Below are 24,934 nucleotides of genomic sequence, written 5' to 3' on the forward strand. Positions count from 1 at the left end.
CGGTCTCATTCTCCCAGTTCCTCTGTTTCATATTGAAAAGGATGCAGAAAAAAAAAAAGGATGTAGGGCTAGAAAAGGCTTTTGAAGGTACTGGGAAGTCTGCAGTTATGGGATGTGAGGAGCAAATAGTCTAATATTTTTCTGCTTGTGAGAGAGGACTGAGTATGTGTGTGGTAGAGATCTGTTGAACTTCTATGGGGGCATCAATTGATTGTGCCAAGTGAGTATATTAAATTAGATGGGCAGGTTACAGCTTGAAGATGAGCTTAAAGAGTTGATTCTTCATGCATGTAGTGAACCTGAGGAACTCCTTTCAGTAAGATGATGTGGTGCAGAAAATGTACACATAAAAAGACCTGGCAATTTTGTCCTTAAAAAGAACCACAGGCAAGAAAAACAAAAACCACTAAAGATTTTTTTCTATGTAAATTATCTTTGACTAAGGAAGTCAAAGCCAGAGATAGTCAAAGACCAGAAAAGCATCCAAAGAAACTGCACTGTGGTTTCAGTTCATGTGCTCTTCCCTAGATATCTGATTGACCATGACTTATAATAAAGGAATAACAGGTAGGTTGGACTAGACTCAGCATAGAAATCGTTACAAGCTCATGTATAATAATTTTGCTGGTTTGCAAAGACAAGATATATTTGTTGCTTGCACTTCTTTTTATCCCTTTACTTCATTATTCTAAAGCAACATGAGCATAAATGTGGGGTTTGCCAGTAATTTTTTTCCTACAAAATAGATGTAAAAATGAAAGGAAAAAATGCTATGTTTTAATTCTAATTTTTTTTTTCTGCTGGCTGTATAAGAAAATAAAGCATCTTATCCTTTTCATAGGTATCTGATTATAGTCCAGGTTGTATTCTTTATATCTTTTCATTGCTTTTAATGTAAAAAGTATGCTGTCCTTGAACAAATAGAGTTTCTGTATCCAGAATTCCATGTATAAACATTCCCTTGGTTTAAAAGCTTAGCTCACTTGGCATAGGGTATATCTTGGATTTTGTTTGCCAGAACTAAGGAGGATGTTGGTTTTTTCTAAAACCTGAATGTGGAGCAAACCTTCTGGAATTCAAAATTTGAAGTCTGTTTAGTTTTGCTGTGGCTCATTCTGCATTAGTTAAGAAACTCTGCCATTTTACTTTTTTTTGTTTTGAGGTTATCATAGTTTAGTTGTAACAAGTCACCTATTTTGTTTTAAGTATAAATTTAGAGTTGAAAGTTCTAAGCATGACTTGTAAAATGTTTTCTAGAGTAAATGCATTATATAAAGCTGACAAATTGCTTCTAGTTTTATGGTGACTAATAAAGAGAAAAATAATCTGAGCTATTAAATCCAACTTTGGTGTTTGTTTTTGTAGTGTGGAGTACCTAGAATAAAAAGTTTCTGTACTAAACCTCCTTAACTCTTAAGGCTTATAAGCTTGGTTCTGCTGGGAGGATGGGTGGCTCTGCACTGCCAGAGCAGAGATCAGGGCAGTTCATTTAGTGTGTAGTCAGAAATAAGCACAAATTTAGAGTGTTGTCTGCCCTTCCAGTCTTCGTTTCCTTTTTCTTGCAGCTGTGCTTCAGGTTCTTTCTTAACCTTGAGGTAACTTCCTCTATATTTAACTCTGACTGAAAATCTGAGTTTTGACATATGGTACCTTTGTTGCAGTGCAGATTTAAGTCTACAAGCTAAGCAGACTGGATTTTCTGCATAATAGGTTATTAATTTAATGGGTTAGTCCTGTCTGAGTTGTGCTTCTATACACCTTTCTCATGCTGTCGTGAAGTGTGTGTTTACTTTGGGGGAAGAGGTGTTGTGAATGTGGAGCACAATTCTTGCCATGCATGGATAGTACCAGAGTGGAGAATTGGTTAGGTGATGAGTGTTTTGAACTCCTAGTGGGTTTTAGTGAAAACAGAAAAACTTGCCTTCTTCCTGGGTTTGGTGTAAATATTGACCTTCTAGAATTCATTCAGGAGAAGAAAAATACAGAGTGCAAGGCAGCAGATAACAGTAGTAGGAGACCCCTCTGAGAGGCACAGAGGCACCCTTTGGTGACATGTTGTGCTTTTGAGAGAGGTGCACTGCTTACCGTGGGTTCTTATCAGGGATGTCACTGAGACTACCAGGTTTGCTGCAGTCCACTTACTGTTACTTCCTGCTCTTGTTTCATGTGGTCACTGTTGGTACAGCCAGGAGGAGTCTGAATGGCGTCAAGAGGGATTCCAAAGCCCTGGGTGTGGCCATAAGGCACTCTGGTGTGGATAGTTTTTGCAGGTAGTTTGTTCATCCATTCTCCCTGTCAAAAACAAAGGAGATTGAAAGGGCCATTTGTATTTGAAGAGTCATCAGGTGGTTACAAACCTTGTGCCACAGCAAGGGATTTGACTTTTTAGGCCAGGGGATTCACTCTGAGAAACCTGGTCTTCTGGGGACTGATAGCTTCCATCTGTCAGGGAAGGGGATAAGCACCTTTGGTCATCGTGGTTTCATGAAGGGCAAGTCACGCCTGACTAATCTGGTGTCCTGTGATGGAGGGATTACAACAGTCAACAAGGAAAGGCTGGCATCATCTGTCTAGACTTCTGTAAGGCCTTTGACATGGTCATACACAACATCCTTATCTCTACATTGGAGAGAGAGGGGTTTGAAAGGTGAACTATTTGGTGGATAAAGAATTGGCCAGTGGATGCAAGCAGTTAGTTGCGGTTAATGGTTCTATGTCCGTATGGAGGCTGGTGACAGGTCGTCTCCCTCAGGGCTCTGTCTTGGAACCTGTGCTCTTTAATATCTTCATCACTGACATAGTGAAATTGAGTGCACCCTCAGCAAATTTTCCAGTGATACTAAGCTGGGAAGTGCAATTGACATGCCAGAAGGATGGAATCTCATCTGAAGGGGCCTGGATAAGCTTGAGGAGTGGGCCTATGGGAATCTCATGAGGTTTAACCAGACCTTTAACTTCAAGATGCTGCACTCAGGTCAGGGCAATCCCAGGCATAAATACAGATTAGGAGGAAGAACTCCTTGAGAGGAGCCCTGCACAGAAGGACTTGGGACTTCTTACAGATGAAAAGCTGTCATGAGCTGGCAATGTGTGCTTGCAGCCTAGGAAGCAAATTGACTTGTGAGGCTGGTGAGGAGTGTGAAGGTCAAGGACAGCCTGGACTGCAGTGACCATGAAATGGTGGAGGCTGTGATCTTTGGACTGTGATGAGGACACCCAACAAGCTCTCTGCCATGGCCTTGAGGAGAGCAGACTTTGGCCTCTTCAAGGATCTGCTTGGTAGACTGCCATGGGATAGAGCCCCAGAGGGAAGAGGGTCCGGGGAAGCTTGTTAGTATTTAAGGATTCCTTCATCCAAGCTTGGGAGCAATGAATCCCAGCAAAAAGAAAGACAAAACTACCCTAGCTGAATGGATGAAAAGGAGCTCCTGGACAAACTCAAACACAAAAAGGAAGCCCAGAGAAGGAGGAAGCAAATAAATGTAGCCTGGGAGGAAGAGAGAGGTCAGATTGTCTGAACAGGGTTCTGTTGGGGAATGCTAAAGTTGTATTGCTGGTGATAAAAGGAAGACAAAGGAAAATGTGGGCCATCTCTGTAAGAAAACAGGAGACTCGCCTAGCTGGGAAATGGAGAAGTCAGAGATACTTAATGACATTTTTGCCTTGGTCTTTTCCCATACTATTTCCAGCCATATGAATTACAGAAGGTAAAGGCAGAGGCTGGGAGAATGAATCATCATCCACTTTAGGAGAAGATCATGTTTGAGACTAGTTGAGGAATCTACAGGTGCACATCTGTGGGGCCTGACAAGATACATCTGTGAGTCCCCAGAGAACTGAAGAGGAAGTGGCTTAGCCACCATCCATCATATTTGAGTTTCCACTGATGAAGAGAAGCATGATCTCCATTTTAAAAAGGGAAGGAAGACAGACCTGGGGAACTAGAGGTCTAGAACTCACATCTGTGCCTGACAAGATCCTGGAGCAGATCCTCCTGGAAGCTAAATTAAGAGACTTGGAAAGTATGAGGTGGTAGGTGACAGGCAAACTGGCCATCACAAACAAAAGAGGCGGGCAACATGGTCGCTGTAGACAGCAGGGTTTTTTGGTGGCTTGGTGTAAAGATTTTCTGACATTTATCTAGGTGGGATCTGGTTTGGATAACTGACCCAGAAGTGAGCAAATACTATCTCCTGGTAATTGTTTGGGGTTCACTCACTGGAAAGTCTGAAATTATCAGTGCACAAAAGGGCAGAGCTTGTGATCACTGGTGAAGAAAACCACGATTGTAATAGTTCTAATTTAAATGCATTTAAATTATTGTGGGATTGCACGCTCAGTATTTTAGTTCGTGCTGTGAATTCTGAAAGCTTCATTTGCTCACTGACTTTTTAGTCACTGTTAAAAAGCATAAAGAGTTTGTAGATACCCTGTAGGCATTTACAGTTGTTTTGTGACTTAACTGTCTTAAAAGACTGTACCTTCTGTTTTAAGGCCATTTAAAAATTTTGACAGCTGAGAGAAGTAGCTTTCTTTGCATGACAGTTTAAGGATATACTAGTGATCAGGTTGTGTCAAAGAGCATATTAGCTCTTTCCACTGGCAACTTGCACTAGTGACTATGATGTATGAGATCCTGTGTCTTGAGTTAGGTGGTATTGCTGTAGTAAGCATTCACTGTCCCATAATTTTTCATGTGTTTTCTAGCTTTGAATTTAGTATTCTGGTTTAGTACTCCCTTTTGCCTTCATTAGGAAGTTTTTTTGCATTTATTGATAGAATTTAATTCCAGTTTTGACAGAAAGCATAGACACAATATTAAGAAGTTAAAGTAATCCACTTGAAATTCAAGTTCAGGATTATCTTTCAAGTGATCTGGTACAAAAAATACCTTGCTGGATAGTAGTCTAAGACTGTGCATGAAACTTCAGTAACAGCATTTTTTATTTTTTGCAATTTCTAAAACTTGCTTATTGATGGTTTTGGTCAGTAATTTATTGTGCCTGTTATGGGAATGTATCTTATGTATGCTTGGCTTGCTAAAACATCACCTTTTAAGTGTGCTAAGGTTGTTCCTTCATGCTTTTGCAGTTGTGATGCTGGGGTGACTTAGCTCCTCTTTTAGAATCTGTTTCTTTTATGACAGCTGTTTCAGTTATCTCTCTCTACATAATGTCTGTCTCACTCAAAACTGTTTCTGGTTGACTTTTTGTGTTTCGCAGCTTCCACTTGGACTTGTACCTCAGAAAACTGTTGATATTGCTTCTGCACAATTTTCTTAAATGGTGTTTATTGCTCTATTGATAGCAATTGAAAGTAATTTTGTTACATGATGGCCCCTACCATATCCCCAGGTAAACTTGTGTAGCTGGTTCTTCTCTTAAAAAGCTTACTGGACAGAAAGGTAATCCAGAGTGCTCTGTCTTTGGCAGAGGACAGCAGTAGAGTATGTAGGCTGAGCAACAAAGTTCAGTGACCAAGTGGGAGGCAGTTGGGTTTAGGTTTGGACAGTGAAGTTTGGGGCACTGTTGTTTGTGGCAAAAGAGCACATGGGCTCAGTGAAGCAGTGTGGCAAATGCCAGGTTGCAGCAGTTGTTGCTTCTTTCATAATCTGTCTGCCTTCTCTCCAACCAGTAGTGAAAAGAGAGCAAAGAGAGGAAAATAAGGTGGAGATAACAGTGCTGGTCAGTGCCAGACTTAAGCTATTCTATGTTCTTGTCCCACCAAAATGCTGTGTTGCTGGATGGGATTTCCTCTACTTTGATGCTTCTAAGAAGTCTTGAAAAAGCAGGTCCAGAAATGTCTTTAACACTTCGACAGTGAACTGGAGTAAGAGGAAGAATTAGTGGTGAGAGCAGGCAACAGAAAGTCGTTAAAGTAGTGTTGAACTGGTGTAACCTTGTCCTGGAGATACTGCTCTTGCTCAGTTTGAATAGTCTCCTGAAAGTAAGGAGTAATTCTGATCCAACTTTCAACAGCCTGTCATGGGTAGGCTGATCTATGGACATCAGTGTTTTGGTGATTTAAGATTATAATTGTGTGCTCTGGTAAACTTGGAGTTGCTTATAATTACCACATACTTTTGTCATTAAAATAAATATAATTTTGTTCTCTGGGCGCAGCTCTTGACCTCCTTCTGTTCTTGTGATACAAAATAAAATCTTACCCTTTCTCAAAAAAAACTGAACAAACTGGGTAAACCTTACTTAAAACCTCTAAAAAGATGGGGAAGGAAATTATGCAGAAATATAGTACATATAAGAAATAGTTGTTAACACTTTTTGTAGACATTTGTATTGTGTATTCTTGAATAACACAAATTTTCGTGCCTTTTTGACAAAATACAATGTGCAAAAATTAAGCTATTCATTTTATTAAGAAGATCATAAACTGAGGCTGGTAATCAAAATTAGTGAAAATAAGTACTTGTTTTTGTTAAAACAAAATAATATTTTAGTAGATGTTAACAAGGAAGTTGAGTTATTTGATTTGGGTATTTTCCTGTCAGCAACTGTAATGAAGGGTGAGGCAGAAGGAATGTGTGACCAGACATTGGCAAGAGCACTGGAGGGTGGACAGGTGGACTGAGTCAGAGAAGGAAACAAACTGAGTATTTCAACTTTTTCCTCACAGATAAGGAGTGGCAGAGAATTGCTTGAGAGATCAGGATACTCCGGGAGGCTGGGATTCTAGAGCATCTTAGGCAAGAATGAGACAATAGAGACAAAGTTCTGAACAGTGTCAAATAAGTTGGCAATAGCAGTGTTTGGGATGAGTCTTTAGGTAATTTGTAATGGCATTTGGAGCTACTTCGTGAGACACAGAAAAGAGGGCAAATAATTGCAGATCCTACCGAAATACATGGTCTTGGATGAATCAAGCCTTATTTGAGTACGCTAGGGAAGCAAGTTCTGTGTGGGAATTTGGGAAGTAAATGATATTTAACTTCAGCTATGATAGTTTTGTTGAACTGTGGCATTCTTTAATGTCACAGACTAGTGATTGGTGGCTCCTCTGCTGTTGCTGTTAAATGGTGTTTTCTCTCCTAGGGTTTGGACGTGGCAGAGGGAGAGGAGCGGGGAGGTTTTCAGCCCAAGGCATGGGGTAAGACACATGCAGAGCACAGATTTTGGGAAGGATCAAACTCAGTGGCAGTATTAATTGACAACATTGCCACTATATGTATGGTTATTGCTGTGTGTTTGATAAACCAACATGGATGCAAAAATTGAAAAATTCTTAGATGATGAATGGAATATTTTTGACTTAAAACAGTGTTTCTTACTAGGCATACCTGTAGAATCCTAATGTATGTTTGCTCAGTGTTAAACTTGGAGAGCCATACCTGCTCTCAGGAGCAGCCTTGGAGTATGGAAGTTGTGTGCTACATACAGTCTTAGGTAAATTTTAAACCAGATTTATTTCAGTGTAATGTAGAATCTGCAATGAACATACATAAAACTTTGAAGTGGCAATTCTAAACTTTCCTCTGTTTTTGAGGTTTCATTCTTCAGCTGTTTGGACTCATATGGACCTTAAAACAGATTCATAAGAAGTTACTCAGCAGGTTAAAAGTTTGCTCAATTTTGTTGGAATAACTTGGTTTGTAGAAATTTAGCCTCCACTACTTTCATTCAGAGTTTGCCTTTAATGACACTTCATGCAACATCAGTGAACTGGAGTCTTGTTCTATTTCTATAGTAATTCTTCTTGTTCATACTTGCAGATGATGAACTGAAAAGAGGTTTTTTTTCAATAATGCTTTTTCACCTTTTAGCTGCATCTGTGTATTTTGGCATTGGTGTCAGCAGAGCACTTTGAAATAATCTTAGTGGTGTTCTGAAAGGACCTGATACTGGTCACTATCAGTCAGCCAACTGCTGAAAATCTTACCAGCTGAGAGAGTCTTATCATTATATGTATAAACTAATGCTTTATAACACCGGGCGGAATAGGGATGCTGTTAACTGTTTTTTTCAGGAATTAATTTGGTTCAGTTTCTCTACAGGAATTTTATTGACCAGTCTCTTCACTTTTTTCTCTTCTTCTCTTTTCTCCCTTTTCATCTCTGTCTGCTCATAGAAGATTTTTTTTTTTTTTTTTGAAACTAAAATCTGTCAAGATAACTTGTATGGAATTCAAGATGTTAAATCTGATACAACTTCAGCTAAAAATTATGACACTTGTGCTCACTGAATGACCCATGTGTTCTCTTCCGTTTCTTAACTTTCAAAACTCTAGGACATTTAATCCTGCAGACTATACGGAGTCTTCTGCCACTGATGGCTTTGGGACAAAGTCAGAGATCTGGGAGACTGGTCAGAATGATGCAGATGATGGAACTGGTAAGATGCTTCAAGAGGTGGAAGGATTGGAATGAAGACCAGTTGCAAATTGCAGCTAAAATAACACTTCTTTTAGTGTTCAATTAACTTCTGGAAAATTTATATGCATCTCTTGTGACACAGATATTATGTGATTTTTAAGTTTAACTGCTGCTGATGTGCAGAGCCTGAGTGTCTCTCTGGTGAGAATGAAGGGAGGCATTTTGCCATTCTTTTATTATAGTACTAATAAACCCTTGAGAGACAAAGGAATTTGAAGAGTTACTGGAAGAACCTTGCATGTAAAGAACTGTTTAGGTATCTTAATACTGCTTAAGATGTCACCTAATGTCATTAAGGAGCATAAGTCCTCATAGAATTGATTGGTCCACAAGCTTTAGACAATAGGATGTGAATATCTAAGAAGAAAAAGAAAATTAAAAGTTTACAAATATGAATTCACTCAGTGACACTGGGATGACTTTGGAAGCCCCAGCTGCACAATGCAGAAATGTAAGGATGTGAGTCTCTGGATGGAGGAGAGTTCCAAGATCTGCAGCTTTTGAAGAGAAAAATCATTAACTAAAGCACAAGTAGGCAGGTGCTTGAATTGAAGCCACAAAACCGTTGACCTGTCTGAAGATCAAGGCAGATATGTGTTTCTTTATGAAGTTTCAAGTGAGAAATACACGCTTCCAGCTAAAGCCAAGAGACTGACATAGTTTGGAAAGGAACCATATGGCAGTGGTCTCATGGTGATTCAGAAATGAGGAGGGTGGCCTGCTTATGTGTGATGGGAAAAATAGGATACCTTGCTGCTTCGTATGTTTTGTGACAGGAGATGAAGGCAAAGGAAACCTTATGTTAGAATGGCAAGTCTTATATGTTTTTGTCCTCACTTGGGAGCCATTGAGTGAATTTCGTTTTAACTGCAGCGATGGGTAACTCTCCTGATCTCTTCATTAGTGAAGCCTACTCAGGTGATTTTTCATCAACTCATATGCCAAGCGTGGAAACTGATCCTGAAGGGCAGAGTGTGCTCTGTTGATCTGTGCTGTGAACCACTTGAGATGCAGCTTTTTGAATGTCTTACAAGCCACTTTCTCCTTTCCAGAGAAGACAACAGCAGGCTCAAAGTTTAGGGAGGCTTGTTAAGCAGCTGCCTTGTGCTCTGGTTGCCTTCTAAACTGGTGTGGAAGATTGACATTGAGTGTATTAGTGGTTGTTAATGGCAACATTCTTGCCCAACACGGTATCTCTCTAAGGAGCTAATTTTTAAATTACTTGGTGCTGTAGCACAAACAGAAGTACACCTTTTGTTTCCACTCATATTAGTTTTTCAAATAAGCAAGATACCTAATGTCTTAAAAAATTCCTTCTGGGATTCTTGTGTTGTTGTTTTCGACCTGAGGGTAGGTTTACCTAGGAGAAGCTAAGAAAGATCTGCAGGAAAGGTACTAGGAGATTGGATGAGAGGTGAAGAATGGTTTGTACTACTTATTGCAGCTTTAAGGGTGTAGGTATGTATGACTTGTGCTCTGCTTTGGAAATGAACTCAGAGTAGCTTCCATGTGCCTCTGTTACAGCAGTGTCTGTCCTGGTAGGCATTTCTTAGTGTTCAGTAATGGAAGAAATCTGCCTAGAAATCAGAGTAACTTGTGTGGGTAAACAGATCCCTCCAATAGTATGAATGTGTCACCATGAGAGGTGTGCTGCTGACAGAGTGGTGGAAATTCAGAGTTTGGATGTGTGGAATTTCTGTTTGGATGCCAAGCACATTTTGGTGTGTGCGTGTCACCAACAACCACGCTGGACTTCAATAGCACAGCTTAAGGTAGGCATAGAAATTTGGCAAGCATTGTAGGAAGGTGTGAGAAGGATTCGGCAATTTTCCCTGGCCTTATCAGATGAATGAATCTTTGAGGTATGAATGAGTGGGTGTCATTGTGAAGCAGTTCCTGCAAGGTTATGTGGTTGGTGTAAAATTAAACTAGGTAAATGTGAATGTTCTTGCTGGGTGTTAAATACCTTTTTGTTGCTAATCGTAATTTACTTTCAAATGAAAAAGTCACTAAAAGTGACAAAACAGAAATGTCTCTCCAAAGAATGCTTTATTTTATGGTGTTACTTCTTTAGACAAGCTCTAGGAATATCTAAAAGAAGTCCCTGGGCTGAAAGGAATCACTTCAGAAAGAACAGACTTTAAAATTGATTCATCAATTTTTCCAAGTGGTAGTACTTTTAGCCTTGTCATAGAAAGCATCTTGAGGGTTTTTAGAGAAAACTGCAGCTGGGGTGGTAATTTTACAGAAGAGACTGCTGGGAAGGAACATGGAAGCAATGCTGGGGCGGACAGTGACAGACAAGGTACGGGGCTGGAAGTATGGGGCATGAAGTTGAGCTTGATTTGACTTGTTAATACCAAATACTAATTTTCATGTTTTGGCCCTTGAATTTACAGTGCTGTTTTGTTAATTCCAAATCAATGACCTAGTTAAGTTCCCAATGGAGAGTTAATTAAAGTTTTGAATATGGGTACTATATATGTATGGAAAACTATAACGCTTGCGGTGGGCTTTATTGAGGTCAGGTAAGAGTTTATATAGTAAGGACAGGAAACAAATTCCTCTTTTTATTCCTCATTACTCAGTCCCATTTCTAATTTAATCTAAAAAGAAGGTAAATTATATTAGCTGATGCTATCGACTTGGAAAACTAGTGTATTTTCATTTGCAGTTACATTAAAGAGGAGATAACTGGGTAAATGCCTAGAGAAATAAGAGATTTTTGCTTATCAGAATGTTTTCTGAAGCCATCGTATAAATATAAACTCTTTGTGACTTTCTGAGTTATTAAATATTTCTTCCTTTTGCCAGAGCTGGGGAAATGAATATTTTCATTAAAAATAAATGCATTATTTGTTTTCAAAATGTAGTTTCTGTCATGTGTACTCTGAAAGTGCTCTAGAACCTCATGCCCTGAATTGCTGCAGATACCAGAGGCCTCATGGTAATTTCAACAGTGTTTCTAGGTGTACCATTGTGTAATCCAGTAGAAAATTAGCTGCTTCTGTGAGGGTACAGTCTAGTGTTGGTTGAAATATAGACTGATGGTCAAGTCTTTAATAGTTCGTAAAGTTTAAGTCTAATTGTATTCCAAATAACACAGCATTAGCATTCTTGCACCTTAATTTATATAAGAATAATGTACAGATGAAAGGCAAAGAGAAGGGACAGATGAATAGAAACAAACTTACCAGTCCTCCTCCAAAAGGGAATAAACTTGAGCAGCATGATTCCTTTCTTACCTTTTTTGTAATGTACAGGGCAGTGGGAGAAAATGAGTGCAAATCACAGCAGTTCTTATGCATAAATTATATTGGAGGTGCTCTCAAAGTTGGTTGTAAAAATCGCCTCGTGTTCTAGTAATTTACTCACATCTCTACTTTGACAGAGTTTTATAAGTTTCGTGGAAAAACTTCCTTTGTTATCTTAGTTATGAACAGCCTTTAGTTATTCTGAAACTAAAGAATGACAAGAAGTAAAAAATAATTATAGAATAACTTTCAAGAGGGATAACTTTCAAGTTATTCTTTCAAGAATAACTTTTCAAGTTGTGTTTCTTGGAAGGTACAAGGAAGTTGGTGGTGGGGTTTTTGTTTTTTGGCAGTTTTATGTTGGCTTTTTTTTTTTCAATATCTGCTGTAAAAGTAAGAAGATACGTTTTAAGGAAATCTTCAAGTCTTTCTAGAACACAAATCCAGAAGGAAAGGACTAGTACATAAGTTTGGCATAGACCAAGTCAAATTTATTTTGGTGCTAATATTCATGATTATTCAAATAAAGGGTAAAAGGTCAAGTAGTGTGACAGGAAGAGAGGAGAATTGGGGAACATAGCTGAAGACTCATCAAAAGATGTATTCTGTTTTTATTGGCTTGATAATTTTCTAAAACTGAACTTGTTACGAAGAGGAAAGAGTAACAAATAACTCTCTAGCTTGAAGCTTGTATGGCAGAGATCCTTGAAAACATGAAGCATAATTTTGATGGAAAATGGGAAACTCTTGAATTGTGATGCTTTGCAAAGCTTGGGGGAAAGATTGGGAAGCGGATGCGTAAGTGCAGTAATGCCAGGGTGGATTGTGGACTAAAAATAAATTGATGTGCCTGTGTCAAGGTCTGACTTAGAAATCCCATCAATAGGAGGAAGACATTAGAAAACTGGATTTAGTGCAGAGAAGAGTGAAACAACTGAGAGTGGAAGGATTGAGTTGAGAAGGAAGAGTGTTGGTAAATTACACTAGTAAACTTGTCAACTTGGGTAAACTAATAAAAGGCTGAAAGGCTGTACACAGTATTTAAAAGAGTAAACCTTCAGAACTAGTTTTATAGGCAGGAGCAACAGATTATTTAAGTTGAATGTCAGGAAAACATCTCAAGTATTATTCAAAATAGGTTTGATCTCCCAAAAGTGATGGGAAATACTCAGGAGTCTGACTTGATGTATCTGAGCTCTTTTAGTGTGTATTTTATCAGACTCCAAGCTCTGTTTTAGTATTCTGGTGTCAATTCAAGGCTTGTCTTCTAGACGGGCCTTGGCACTGGCTTATGGGAGGTAAATACAAGGAGGGTAAATACTTCAATTTCTTCTTCAAGGGGGGAAGGGACTCTGTGCTGGTCAGGAGAAGGGAAAGGAAATCAACTGTTCCTCTAAAAACTGCTGCTCGTTGGGCTTTTCTTCCTTTTCAAAATTTCTGTGGAAATGTGTGGACTACTCAAGAAATTTGAGGCATTGTAGTAGTTTTGTTACAGGGTATGGTTATTAGTGGAAACATCAGCCCTGGTTAAGGGCTGTTCACTAAAATGTGGGCATGAGATGTTTCATGCAACTCTGTATTGCTCCAGAGAGCTCACACAGAGCAGATGTTACCTTACTCAGGAGCCAAATAATTTTGGATTGCAGGGTATAGTCCCCCTCTCTTCCCTCCACTGTATGTAACCTCCATGGTCAGCATGTTTGCCTGACAGGACCGGCACCGCTCGACCCTCGCCAAAGACCACTGTGGTGTCATGGGGTACCAGAGGAAGCACCAATGCAGTGCTGGCATTAGGACCAGGTGGCTTTGGTGCTGTGTTTGTGGGGCTTGTTTCTGGATTAATGCATCTCAGACAGTTCCTGGTTAAGTGAAAGGAGATGGTTGAAGCAGCAGTCCTTCTGCTTTTGTACTTGATTCAAGGTGCTGGCAGCACTACTTTTGGTGCTGGTATTTTCATTGTTTCTGGTTGTGCAGTTAACACAAAGGCTCTGGTTGTTTTTGGGATAACCCTCCCCATACTGCTGCCGATGGTCAAAGCCTTCAGTCCCTTTATTGCTCCTGCATGTCTGTACCTGCTGTTACCTGAGTTTTTACATAGAATTGTTTTCTGGGGTTTTCGTATTTTTGCGTGCTGCACTGTGCTCCAGGATTTGCCAAATCCACTCTGCCACAAGTTACAGGAAGTGTGTTTTAGCTACAATGGAAAGCTAAAGACATTCCTGCTACCATAGTAAGAATTATTTATGTTCTAAAATAAGCTGCTCTCTCAGGGGAAGGAATTATTCTACTCTGAGGAGTGAGTTAACAGTAGTCTCGAAAGTAGTCTCTACAGGCATAGCTTGAGTCTTGAAATTGAATGTGTTGAAAGTAGGATTGTGGGTATTGGAGCAGGTGTTGTGGTTGTGTTTCATTCTGTATAAATTTGTGTGTGAAACTAGAGGATCCTCTTGGGAGGGTTAAGTAACCTCTCACTGTCATTGGACTCACAGGAGGAAGTTCTTCCAATGTTTGAGATTAATCGCTGGGTGCAGATGTGCATTCATGTGAATTAAGTCCAGTACCATAGTGGATAAGAAATTCCAGAAATTAAGGGTGGGGGGATGGAGGAGTGGTGATATTCCCCTCCCAGAATTTTAACTCTGCAGGCTAGTTTCCTAGAGCTTCCAGCCATGTTTCCAAATATGTTTCCAGCCTCCATCTCCTTGCTTTGTATTCCACTGATAATGAAGACATGTTTGCTTGTAAAGCAGAAAGATTTAAACACAATGTTGTGCCTTTAACTTGTACCTGTTTTTTCTTTCCCCAATTATAATAGGAGCATGGAAAAACTCAATAGAAGAATGGACAGCAGAAGACTGGAATGAAGATGTAAGTGCAGCTGGTTGGATATACCAATTGATTATTTATTCTCTTCAGAGTCTGTGTTGTTTACAAAAACTAAATTATTTCAAATTCATTTCAAGTTTATTTTCAGAAGAGTGAAAATAAATCATCCCTTTTGCCTCCTCCTGCAAGGTGAAATGACAGTGTTAGTGCTGGTAATGTGTGAACGTTTCATATAACTGATAAGGAGTCTCCATCCTTTCCTAATGACAGGGATGTATCTTTTGAGTGAATTGAAAGAAGCTCTTAAATTCCTAGGCTTTCTGTATCAGTTGATGTCATCAAAAGCTGACATATTTTAAACCTGTCCTCAGTTTCTTCAGTAGGTGCTAGAGGTGGACCAAGGACTAAGAATGGTAGAAATTTATGGGTTATTCTTGCCCATTTGATGCTTTTACTATGCAGCATTTGTCGTATAGGAGGGTTGTTGAGCATTGCTGACTAGAGATATAATTTGTTTTAATTAGGTACTAGAGCTGAATAATTTGCAAATGATTTTTGAAATCTCTGGCCCATTGTTCATTTTTATTTATTTTGGATCTTGGAAAAATCCCCATAACCTAGGAGAAAGTTTTTTGTCTGCTAATATTTGCAAAGAGTGAACAAAATGTCAAGATGCAGATACATTGGCCCAAAACAGAAAAAAAAAAAAAAAAAAAAAGTTATATCTTTTGCTCTAAAAAAATTGCATTCTATTGCAAAACATATTAGTGTATTGGAATCTGCCTTGCAAATCTTGGCAAATCTGTTACAGAAGGACCCTTATTGAATGTGGGCTTTTGTAGGACAGCTATTCATCCCCCCAGTCCGGTTTCAGATGCCATCTAGTGCTTTGATCAATGATTGTGAAGTAAAACTAAAATAATTACTTAATGAAATATTTGTGAAATGCAGAAAGTATTGGAATAGCATTTGAAAATAAACTAGTCATGCAGCAATATTTGGACTTCTGCAAGATTTGACCAGTTCCAATGAAAAATACTTTAATATAGCCATGTGTCAATTTGTTTTATAGGAATAAAGACACAGCTTCAGAACAAGGGCCTGATGTCTGGAAAGCAGCAACTCAAAAGTTTTCAGGATTGTAGTGGATGATGAAAAAACAAAGCTAAGCATGAGCTGATGCAGTATCAGAAAAGCTTCTATTTGTAGTCTTTCTGCCTGTTGGCACACTTCCCCATCTCTTACTCATTCTTGTGTTATGTTTCTGTATGTGGGTGCTGCTGAACTTGATTCTGAAGTTTCAAATCCAATTTCTCATTGGTTTTACAGATGAAAAATGGTGTATTAGTAGGTGAAACTGTCTGTTCAAAGATCCTTGAGAAAAGGAGATCTTAGTTTAGAGAATCTGAAAGGGTTACTTTAGGAGCATATAATGGACTCTGGTTTTAGTCTAGCAGAGGTGTGGTATGAACCTGTGTCTGGAAGATTGATGCCTGAATTTAAGTGCATTTGAGCAATAAACAGTTGTACTGGCATGACTATTGATTAAAACAGCCAATGGAGCTGATACACTTGCAGGGATACACTGCAGGGATACACTGCAGGGAAAGACAAGGTGTTTTTATAAAGAATATTTCTGTTTAAATGTGGTGCTTTCTAGTGAAATACAAGTTATGAGCAAGTGAGTGAATTCCAACATTGTTTGACCCAAGAAGAATTAGGTCTTTGTGACCTAATAGTCCTGTCTGGTCCTTATCTTTTGCAGTGAGTATTGAGCAAGTATAATAGGTTGTCAAGGTGCTATTAAATAGAATGGAAACTGCTTGCAGTGAAAATAAGAGGTTGTATCTTGTTAAAGGGATATTTAGGACATGAACAATGAAGAACTAAACAAATGTTGAGGTACTTTAGGTGGCTCTGGATTTTGCTCCTAAAATAGTGGTCATGCTCTCCTAGCTAAAGGAAGTGAAGTTTAACTACAGAAACTATTCAAAACGAGAGAAATAGGATAAATACAAATTGCCAGAAAGTGGGTGATGGCAAGCATTTTTTGTACAGGGTTGTTATTTGAAACCACAGCAAGCACACAGTTTTTTTAGGAAAATGAAAGGAAAAAAAAAAGTGTGCTTTACTAGAAGTGGTTTCTTAACTTCTCATGCTGCTTCCTGGTAATTTTAATTTCTTTACCATCACTATGTCATATCAAAACAGTAGTAAGCTTATTTTTAATATCCAATTTGTTGATGTTGAATTTCTGTGAGGATGCTGGAGAATATTTTCCTCTTCTCCTCCCTATTCCTGTATTCCTTTGGGAGCTGATAGCTAGTTGTCAAGTGCATTGTCTGTTTGGTGACTGGAGAATGATTTTATCATAGGAACACGATCTGGGAAGCACGAACATTTCACTGCAGATGGAGGACATAGCCCTGTGAGGCCAGCACTGAAAAATGGCTCACAACCATTCATTCAGTTCTGGGAAAATGCCAGAACCTCAGTGAAAGATTTGTGAGTGTAGTGTGCAGCAAGCATAATGGCTTGATTGGGAGCTGAAAATACTACTTGTGAGAAATACTAAATACATCCGTGTAATAAAATTTTTCAGCTGCCACAGCATGAAATACATGTCATGACAAATACTGTAATCCCAGCAGAGTCCTGAATTAAGTGCTTGGTTGGACCTTGTGGCAGTGAGTTTGCCACAGGGTGTAGTGTAAACATCAATGTAACTGAGCTGGTAGCCAGAGATGTCTGTTTGCATGCTGGTTCATCTGTAGATGAACTCTCTCACACATCAAGAGTTCATTTGCATTGTCACAAATATCCTCAGCCTCCTTAATTCGCTTAATTTTTGGGGTTCATCAGTGTTTGTCCATAGTTAGTTCTTTTTCTGGGTTATGTGAGTGTAAGAAACTCACTACAAAAAATTTAATTTTAACCAAGGAATTGCAGACTATGGAGTGCTGCTTGTGCCATTAGCTTGTGCCATTAGCTTGTGCCATTAGCTTGTGCCATTAGCTTGTGCCATTAGCTTGTGCCATTAGCTTGTGCCACGTAATGCAGGAATATCATAATACCCCAGAAAGTACAGTACACATTGCTCTAAAATAAAACACGTGATGGGGAAAGTGCTGAACAATAGAGGAACAGCCTTTTTAACTGAAATGTACTTAAGCGGAATGTTCTTTCTTTGTTTTGGTCAGTACAGAGTTTTGGGCTGTCAGCATTAATCTCAGGACAAGTGATCCAGAAATGAGGGATTGAAGTGCATTCTGTTGGCAACAAGGAAGGGCAAGAGGTGGAGGGAGGAGCGTGGTAGTACCAATTTCTTCATGGCCTCATGTGCTCCTTGCCAGAAGGTGCTGGGAGAATATGTGAAATCTCTCTACTTTGCCTCTGAGTGGTGATTTGAGTCAGCCCTCCTGTGCCCTTCTTAAATCAAGAGTGTTTCATAGGAGACCCCTATCAGGTGTCCATGTTCAGGGATACACATGCTCTCAGTAGAGGTGCCTGTCGGATGGCAAATGAAATTGGCTCCAGGTCCATGTCCCTTAAACTGGGCTGCTAGGAATGTTTATAATTAAAAATGCATCATTTCCTAGAAAAGCTGTATCAAATGGCACATTCTAAAAGTGTTCTTTGAATAGGTCAGTTATTCTTCAGTAGAAGACATGGCTACCAGTGGAACTAAAAGTGATTTTGTGCAAGTTAAATTTCAAATACAAACATTGTACATGCATATCTATGCCTTCCTGAAGTGGCTTAAGTACCTTCTTAAATGACTTAAGACCTATTCTGGTTTACAAGTACTCCAGTCAATAGAAACAAATTAGCTCTAGGAAGTTATAGCTGTTCAACTTCTACTTTTTAAACAAGAAAAAGTATTAAAAAATCCAACCACATGGCGATAAACCAACCCCCTTTTTCCTCCGAAGTCCCAAGCAGCTCCACTTCTCCAGGTGCCTGTGCAGTATTGTAACAGCATGGTGAAAACAGTGCACCTTTCCTCTGTGGGTGGTCCAACTTGTTACCGGAGCATGGCCCTCATTTTATTACTGTTTCTCGGCTCCTGTTGTCAGAGCGCTCAGTTAAAGACCTTATTGCCTCTCCTAACAGAGCTGCCAAGAAGGAACCATGAATGCTGATTAACTGTACTTACCTGTACTTATCTGCCTCTGCTGGTGGTGGCAGCTGAAATGTCGGACGCAAGGATACATGGAATGAGTGGGAGCAGTGTGCAACAAAATTTATCATAGTTGCTCTATAGTGTCATAAATCGTCTGCACATAGGTCTGTCACATTAATTACTTTCTACTGGTGTATTTCAGTTAAACTGTTTCCCAACAGCTGATGTAGTTGCATTGGTATACTATTCTATGCTGGTATTTTCACTAGGTCAAATTTCCTAACCCAACCCTCTAATTAAATAGGTACTTGATTCTGTGGAGAAGATTTTACTGAAGTTTGGCTAAATGTTTTTATTTTTTTAAGCAGAGCTTCACAGTAGCCATTTGTAATGGTAGTTTGACTTTTAGCTCGCAAATGCAGGACCAAAATGGAATTTCTGCAGATGTTGCAGAGGGAAGTGTGAGCATATAAAACTCCTCCCCCATCTTTTTTTCAGCTTTCTGAAACAAAAGTGTTCACTGCGTCTTCTGTTCCAACTGAAAATCATGTGACTCCTGGGCAAAGGTAAGCTCTTATTCCATGTTTTCCCTGTACTTTAAAAATCTTCTCCTTGATTAAGCAATGTTAGCTTGCAAAGATAAAATACTGAGTAAAAACTGTCAGAGATTAGTCAAACACATCTCAAATTTGAAGAAGCCTTATTTGCAAATTGTTGTTTCTGTAATTCCTGAGTTAGATATTTTTGACTGTGGAAGTGGAGACAAACTTACCGAATGTGTGAGCATAACACATCTTCTGCATCCAGGACTGCTTGGATGCAGGAAGAAAAGTAGCTGGGAAGAAAAATTTTTGGGCTTGTAAAGGAAGCTCTGACTTTAGTGTCCATAAAAGGGAAAGCCTGCTTTTGTAAATGCAGAAAGTGTTCAGAATGTAGTGCTTTGACAAATGTGTTTAATGAAAGTTTGCATTGGCAGAAAAGTGAATTCCCTGGTAAGCATCATAAACCTTTACTCATGGTAGAGGGTTAAGATCAGGATTCAAAAATATGTCATTTATTGCCTTCTTTTGCTTGCCTTTGTCTTCAAATGCGTTGCTGCTGATGTTGTGGAATCAGCTGCCTCCATTAGCCTTGTGTTCCTGGAGAGCACATTAAAGTTTAGTAATGAGGACTTCAGTAGCTGGATAGCATGAGAGCTGAAGACTAAATAGGCTAATGTCCCAAATATCCTGATTCTGCTGTACTGCAGCAAAGTTTTCCATATAATATGGATGTGATTTGCATGAGGTATGATGTCAAATGGTGTATAGTTTATATTTATTTCTTTCTTAAATGTCATGTTTTGTTCTGTTCTTCCAGTGGATGTCCCTCAAATTATGTTAGAACTGTTTTAGTTCATCCATTCAAATTGAGGTGGGATTTATGTGTTTGTTATTTAATGGCAAAAAACTCTTTTGTTTGATGGACAAAAAACATTTGAAAAGACTGGTAATCAGTAATAATTCTGTTGCTGGCATGGCAGCTTTGATATTGTTACTGCTTTCCTCAGTGTCACTGAGGTTTAATCACTGTGTTCATTCCACCCAAGTTTCACTTTGTCTTACAGCATTGATTTGGTGACACTGCTTCAAAAGCCAGTGACATCTACCCAAGACACAGAAAGCAACTCATTTGAATCTCCCCAGCAGCAGACCTTTGGCCAAGCCTTAGTATTCACAAATTCTCAGCACATCACCCATATGGCATCAGGAACAGGCAGCTCCAGTGCTGTAAACTCTTATTCTCCTCAAAGTCTGGTAAAACTATCTAACGCCTTTTAAATGTTATGTTTTTTGAACGTTATGTTTCCTAAGTGTTGTTTATGAGTAAATATTTCAGGTTAAACAACTTTTCCAGTGTGCATAATTTCATGGTATTTGTTGAAAAAGCTGAAATTTAAAAATATCGTTCCTTCTTTTCACCCCCGTTTCCCCTCAAAAAAAAAAAAAAAAAAAAAAAGATTACTTTTTTTCATTTTGCTGGTTAATTATCTCTGTGTTTACATGATATAGTTATATCAATTTTTGATTAGAGAGTGGATGTGGTCATTGCTTGCTGATGTAGAATAAAATAATTTGTTTGTAGTTAAAAGCTTGAGGCTAGAAAACTGATGTGTTATTTTCAAGCATATATTCAACTGCTTCTTGTGGAAGCACATCTATTTCTGAGCCAGTTTTGAGCATGTGAGATTAGGTGTTTATTTTCTAAAAATCAGTCCAACTATTAATAAATCTATGATATTTTAAGATGAATGGGTTCAAATGAGTTAGTATTATTGTGATTACAGTAGTGAAAGTTTTTACTGGTAATTTATTAATGATCTAAGTCTGAAAAGATTTTAGTTGCTGCTGGATAGCAGCTGTAGACATTGACCCTATGGTCACTTTCAATTAGAATATTAACTCCACTCCTTCCCCTCTTCTTTTTTGTCTTTTGGTAGTCGGCAGTTCTTTGTTCTGGCTTTGGAGAGCTCAGATCCTCTAAATTGGCAAACTCTACTGGTTCCCAGATCTTGGACCAATTGAAATCACCAGGATTGGGTCAGTTTACTTCTCAACAAACCAATAGCAGTTCTGCCACCACTAGCACAGTTCCTGCGTCATCCTGGGATCTAAAACCACCTAGTACTCAATCCTCAGTCCTCAATCAGTTTGGTAAGTGCTTTGACACAGCTTCTTTTCTCTTTCTCTCTATATTAGCCAGTAAGATAGATTTCTTAATGCCAATGATAGTTTAAAATTACTTCAATGAAAGACTTTTTCTGAAAAATTTAATCCTAGTAATGCAATTACTTACACCGTTTTAAGTGTTGTGTTTATTTCCTGGTAATACACATCACAAGTGTATTAGTTAAGTTTAAGCCTATCCATAAATGTCATTACATCTTTAAAGTTATTGAGCCTTCCAGGTAATGACATCTTTGATTTAGTGTGCTTGAATATTTACATGGAACTTCGTTGGTGACTGTTTTTTAACAAAGGCTGGAAAATACTTATTTTCCTTTTAGCTGAGTGTAAAGTTGTGTGCTTGTATTTTGTAATTTTTTTCCCCAGGTTTTCTCTTCTAATCATTACATGACTTTTGAATGAGTACTATGTAATTTCTTCATAATATGCATCACGCCTCAATGTTCTTTCCCTTGTGTGCTGTGAATGATTTGGGTTACTTGTTTTGTATATTTATAATTGTATTAATTTTTCATGTAATTGAGTAAAATTAGTAGCAGCAGTGAGAATGACAGGAACTAATTCTCTGCAGTGCTGTTCCTATCAGTATCCTCACTGTGAAGAGCATAGTTCTTGTGTCTCTCATATGTGTGTATATGTTTATGTGTAGATAAGCAGCCATTGGTAGCAATTACTGTCTTTGACATGCAAAAGTTCTGGAAAAAAAAAAAAAAAAAAAAAATCGTACATTTTAATGCTTTCTAATGGACTTCACCAACTGAATAAAATTCCCTTCACACTGGGAATGTGGAGGTCTCTGTAGTGGTTGACCAGTGCTTTAGGTCACTTCATGGCTTTCAGCATCTGAAAACTATGAAAAGGAAGACTAGGCAAAAAACCTGTTCATTTCCAATTTTTCTTTGATTCAGCTATTAGGACATGGTAGAAGACTTTCTTTATATATATATTTTTTTTTATTTTTTATTTTTTTTTTAATCTTCTTTGCAGGGGAAGGGGATCTTAAATCATAATATCTCTAAACTGCAAGAATTCATCCCCTTGGAAGTAATCACATTATATCAGAACAGTTAAATACAGTGAAGTTTGAAGTGTTTGATTAAAATAATCCATAACAGTTTTTGAGGATTAATGTGTGTGACAATACTGTGGCTATGTAGATAGGTTTTTTAATCATAGTTTTGGGAAAAACCTATATAATGCTTGGCCACAGCTGTTTATTTAAAGTACAAGATGTATCGACTGTTGTCCTTATTAGTGTTAGAGTGGTAGTGATCTTATGAAACACTTGTGATGTCTGAAAAGACTTGCAAATGCTGTAGAATCATAACTATTAAGCATCACTGGGATTCTTGCATAAGGAGTAGAGCTGTGAAGAGCAGAGATCAATGCTTTAATTTTGATATTTCTTCTTCCCTATACTGACCAGACTTTAAATCCCAGCCTGAGCCATCTCCAGTTCTGAGCCAGCTGACCCAGCGGCAGCAACAAATGCAGGTGGTTCCCGTTCCTCCTCCTGGGCTGGAGTCATCCTCCTCCCAGGTAAAACTCCGAGAACCATCACCAGTAGACACCTCTACAGCTGTTAGCAAAATATTACAGCTCCCCACTATCTCTATGGATAACCAGACAGTGACTGTTCATCAAACTCAGCAGAAACAGATCAAACCACCAAAAAGGAGGATAACTCCAGCATCCAAAGTGAGTAATTGAGTAGTGGCTTGTCATTAGTGAACGTGAAAACTGCAAAAACTTGTGTCAGCAGTGTCATGGTCTGCAGGACCAGGGCAGTGACTGTCCCCCTGAACAGGGCACTGGTGAGGCTGCACCTCAAATCCTGTGTCCAGTTCTGTGTCCCTCACACAAGGGAGGTATTGAGGAGCTTGAGTGTGTCCAGAGAAGGGAACAGAGGTGGGACACAGGTCTGAGGAGCAGCTGGGGGAGCTATGGGGGCTCAGCCTGGAGAAAAGGAATCTCAGAGGAAACCTGATCACTCTCTAGAAATGAGGGTGTAGCCAGGTTGAGATGGGTCTCTTCTCCCGGAGTGACAAAACAATAAGAAAGAGCCTTGAGTTGCACTAGGGAAGGTTTAGATTGGGTATTAAGAAAAATGTAACTACTGAGGAGGCTGTCAATCATTGGAGCAGGCTACCCAGGTAAGTGATGGAGTTACCATCCCTGGAACTGTTTAAAAGATATGAAGGTGGGGTGCTTGGAGACCTAGTTTGGTAGTGCTGGCTTTAACTGTTGGATTTTATCTTAATGTTCTTGTCCAACCTAAATGATTCTATGATTTTCTTTGGTATATGTTTTATATAAATTGTTAGAGAGAAGGAGAGCCAAGTCCTTGATGTATTTCTTATTAATGAAGCTGTATAGTTATTAGGTCCAAAATATTGTGGTAAGATCTTTTGCAAGAACGTAGCTGGTTGCTCTCTATGGAAAATGGCTGTTGCTGAGTGAATTTTAGATAGACTTAGTAGCCACAATATGAATATTCGTGGAGTGGGAAGTGGTGTACACAGATGATACTTTGTTATTGTGGAATAGTATGGTTTAGTCCTTCAGCTCCAGATTAGAGTGGAATCAGTCAATTATTTTCAGGTTGCAGATGCGTGCAAAGGAATTAAATCTTTTTATCTTCCTTTAAGATTCCTGCCTCTGCTGTGGAGATGCCTGGATCAGCAGACATGACAGGGTTAAATGTTCAGTTTGGAGCTCTTGAGTTTGGATCAGAGCCTACACTCCCAGAGTTTGGATCAACTTCAAGCAGTGAGAGTACCAGCCAGGCGACCAACAATAGTTTATATTCAAAATCTGTAAAGTATGTGTGAGTTGCCCTCCTGCATTCTCTGGTGTTCTCGAAGGGGGTCAAGTTTGTGCCAAAAACATGACAGGGTTACGATGTAATTAGAGGGGAAAATATGATGACTTGTTTTCTGTGGACTGTATGTTAAATGGTAAATTTATTCTGTAATGATAATCAAAATATCCCTGGGTGGATAGGTGCAAAACTGGAGATGAATATAAATAACCTTTTAATAAGCTATCCTTTATAGAATTTCTTTCTCATGTTAAATTGCCCTGATTTTGCAGTGTTTTGGGGATTTGTTCCTCATTTACCCATTTTTTTTCTCTGTCTGATCCAGCTTTTTCACCTTTGTACCATGAATGGTTGTTAGTAGATTGGCACCATGTTACAGATCTGATGCTCCTACAGGATGAGAAAATGAGAAAAGCTAGGCTTTCTGTATGCAGAGACTCTTATTAAAAAGCTAAAACAGGCAATGATAAGTGCCAGTGTTCCAGTAAAACATTTTTAATTCCTTACTCATTGAAAAATCGACATCCATAAAAAGCTTCCTGAAGCTAATTCAGGAATATTAATAAAAATGAACTTTCACGTAAATTTTAGGTTTATACATGATGTTTAAACTAATTGGAAAATAAAATATTCCTGCATGTTTTAAAGTATTTTTTAGCTCTTTGCATAATTCGTTCTGTAACATTGGAATTCTATTACAAAATTATCCTATTGTGGTTATTCATCATATACCAGACTTTATCAATTCTGCTTGTTTAAAAAAGAAAGACTATGGTCATTAATTTATCCTTGGAAAAG

At 38.7% G+C, this 24,934-nt stretch overlaps 1 protein-coding gene across 1 annotated transcript in view; it reads left to right on the forward strand.

Moving 5' to 3' along the window:
• UBAP2 (ubiquitin associated protein 2) overlaps window positions 1-24,934 on the forward strand; it is an 84,983-nt gene that overhangs the window by 36,135 nt on the left and 23,914 nt on the right. The window contains exons 7-14 of the mRNA XM_079330388.1: window positions 7,050-7,104; window positions 8,242-8,345; window positions 14,456-14,508; window positions 19,088-19,155; window positions 20,196-20,385; window positions 21,069-21,282; window positions 22,742-23,013; window positions 23,964-24,136. Of these exons, the coding sequence (XP_079186514.1) occupies window positions 7,050-7,104; window positions 8,242-8,345; window positions 14,456-14,508; window positions 19,088-19,155; window positions 20,196-20,385; window positions 21,069-21,282; window positions 22,742-23,013; window positions 23,964-24,136 (1,129 nt within the window). The remainder of the gene's footprint in view (window positions 1-7,049; window positions 7,105-8,241; window positions 8,346-14,455; window positions 14,509-19,087; window positions 19,156-20,195; window positions 20,386-21,068; window positions 21,283-22,741; window positions 23,014-23,963; window positions 24,137-24,934) is intronic.

Source organism: Erithacus rubecula (genome assembly GCF_903797595.1).
Source record: "Erithacus rubecula genome assembly, chromosome: Z".
NCBI classification, from domain to species: Eukaryota; Metazoa; Chordata; class Aves; order Passeriformes; family Muscicapidae; genus Erithacus; species Erithacus rubecula.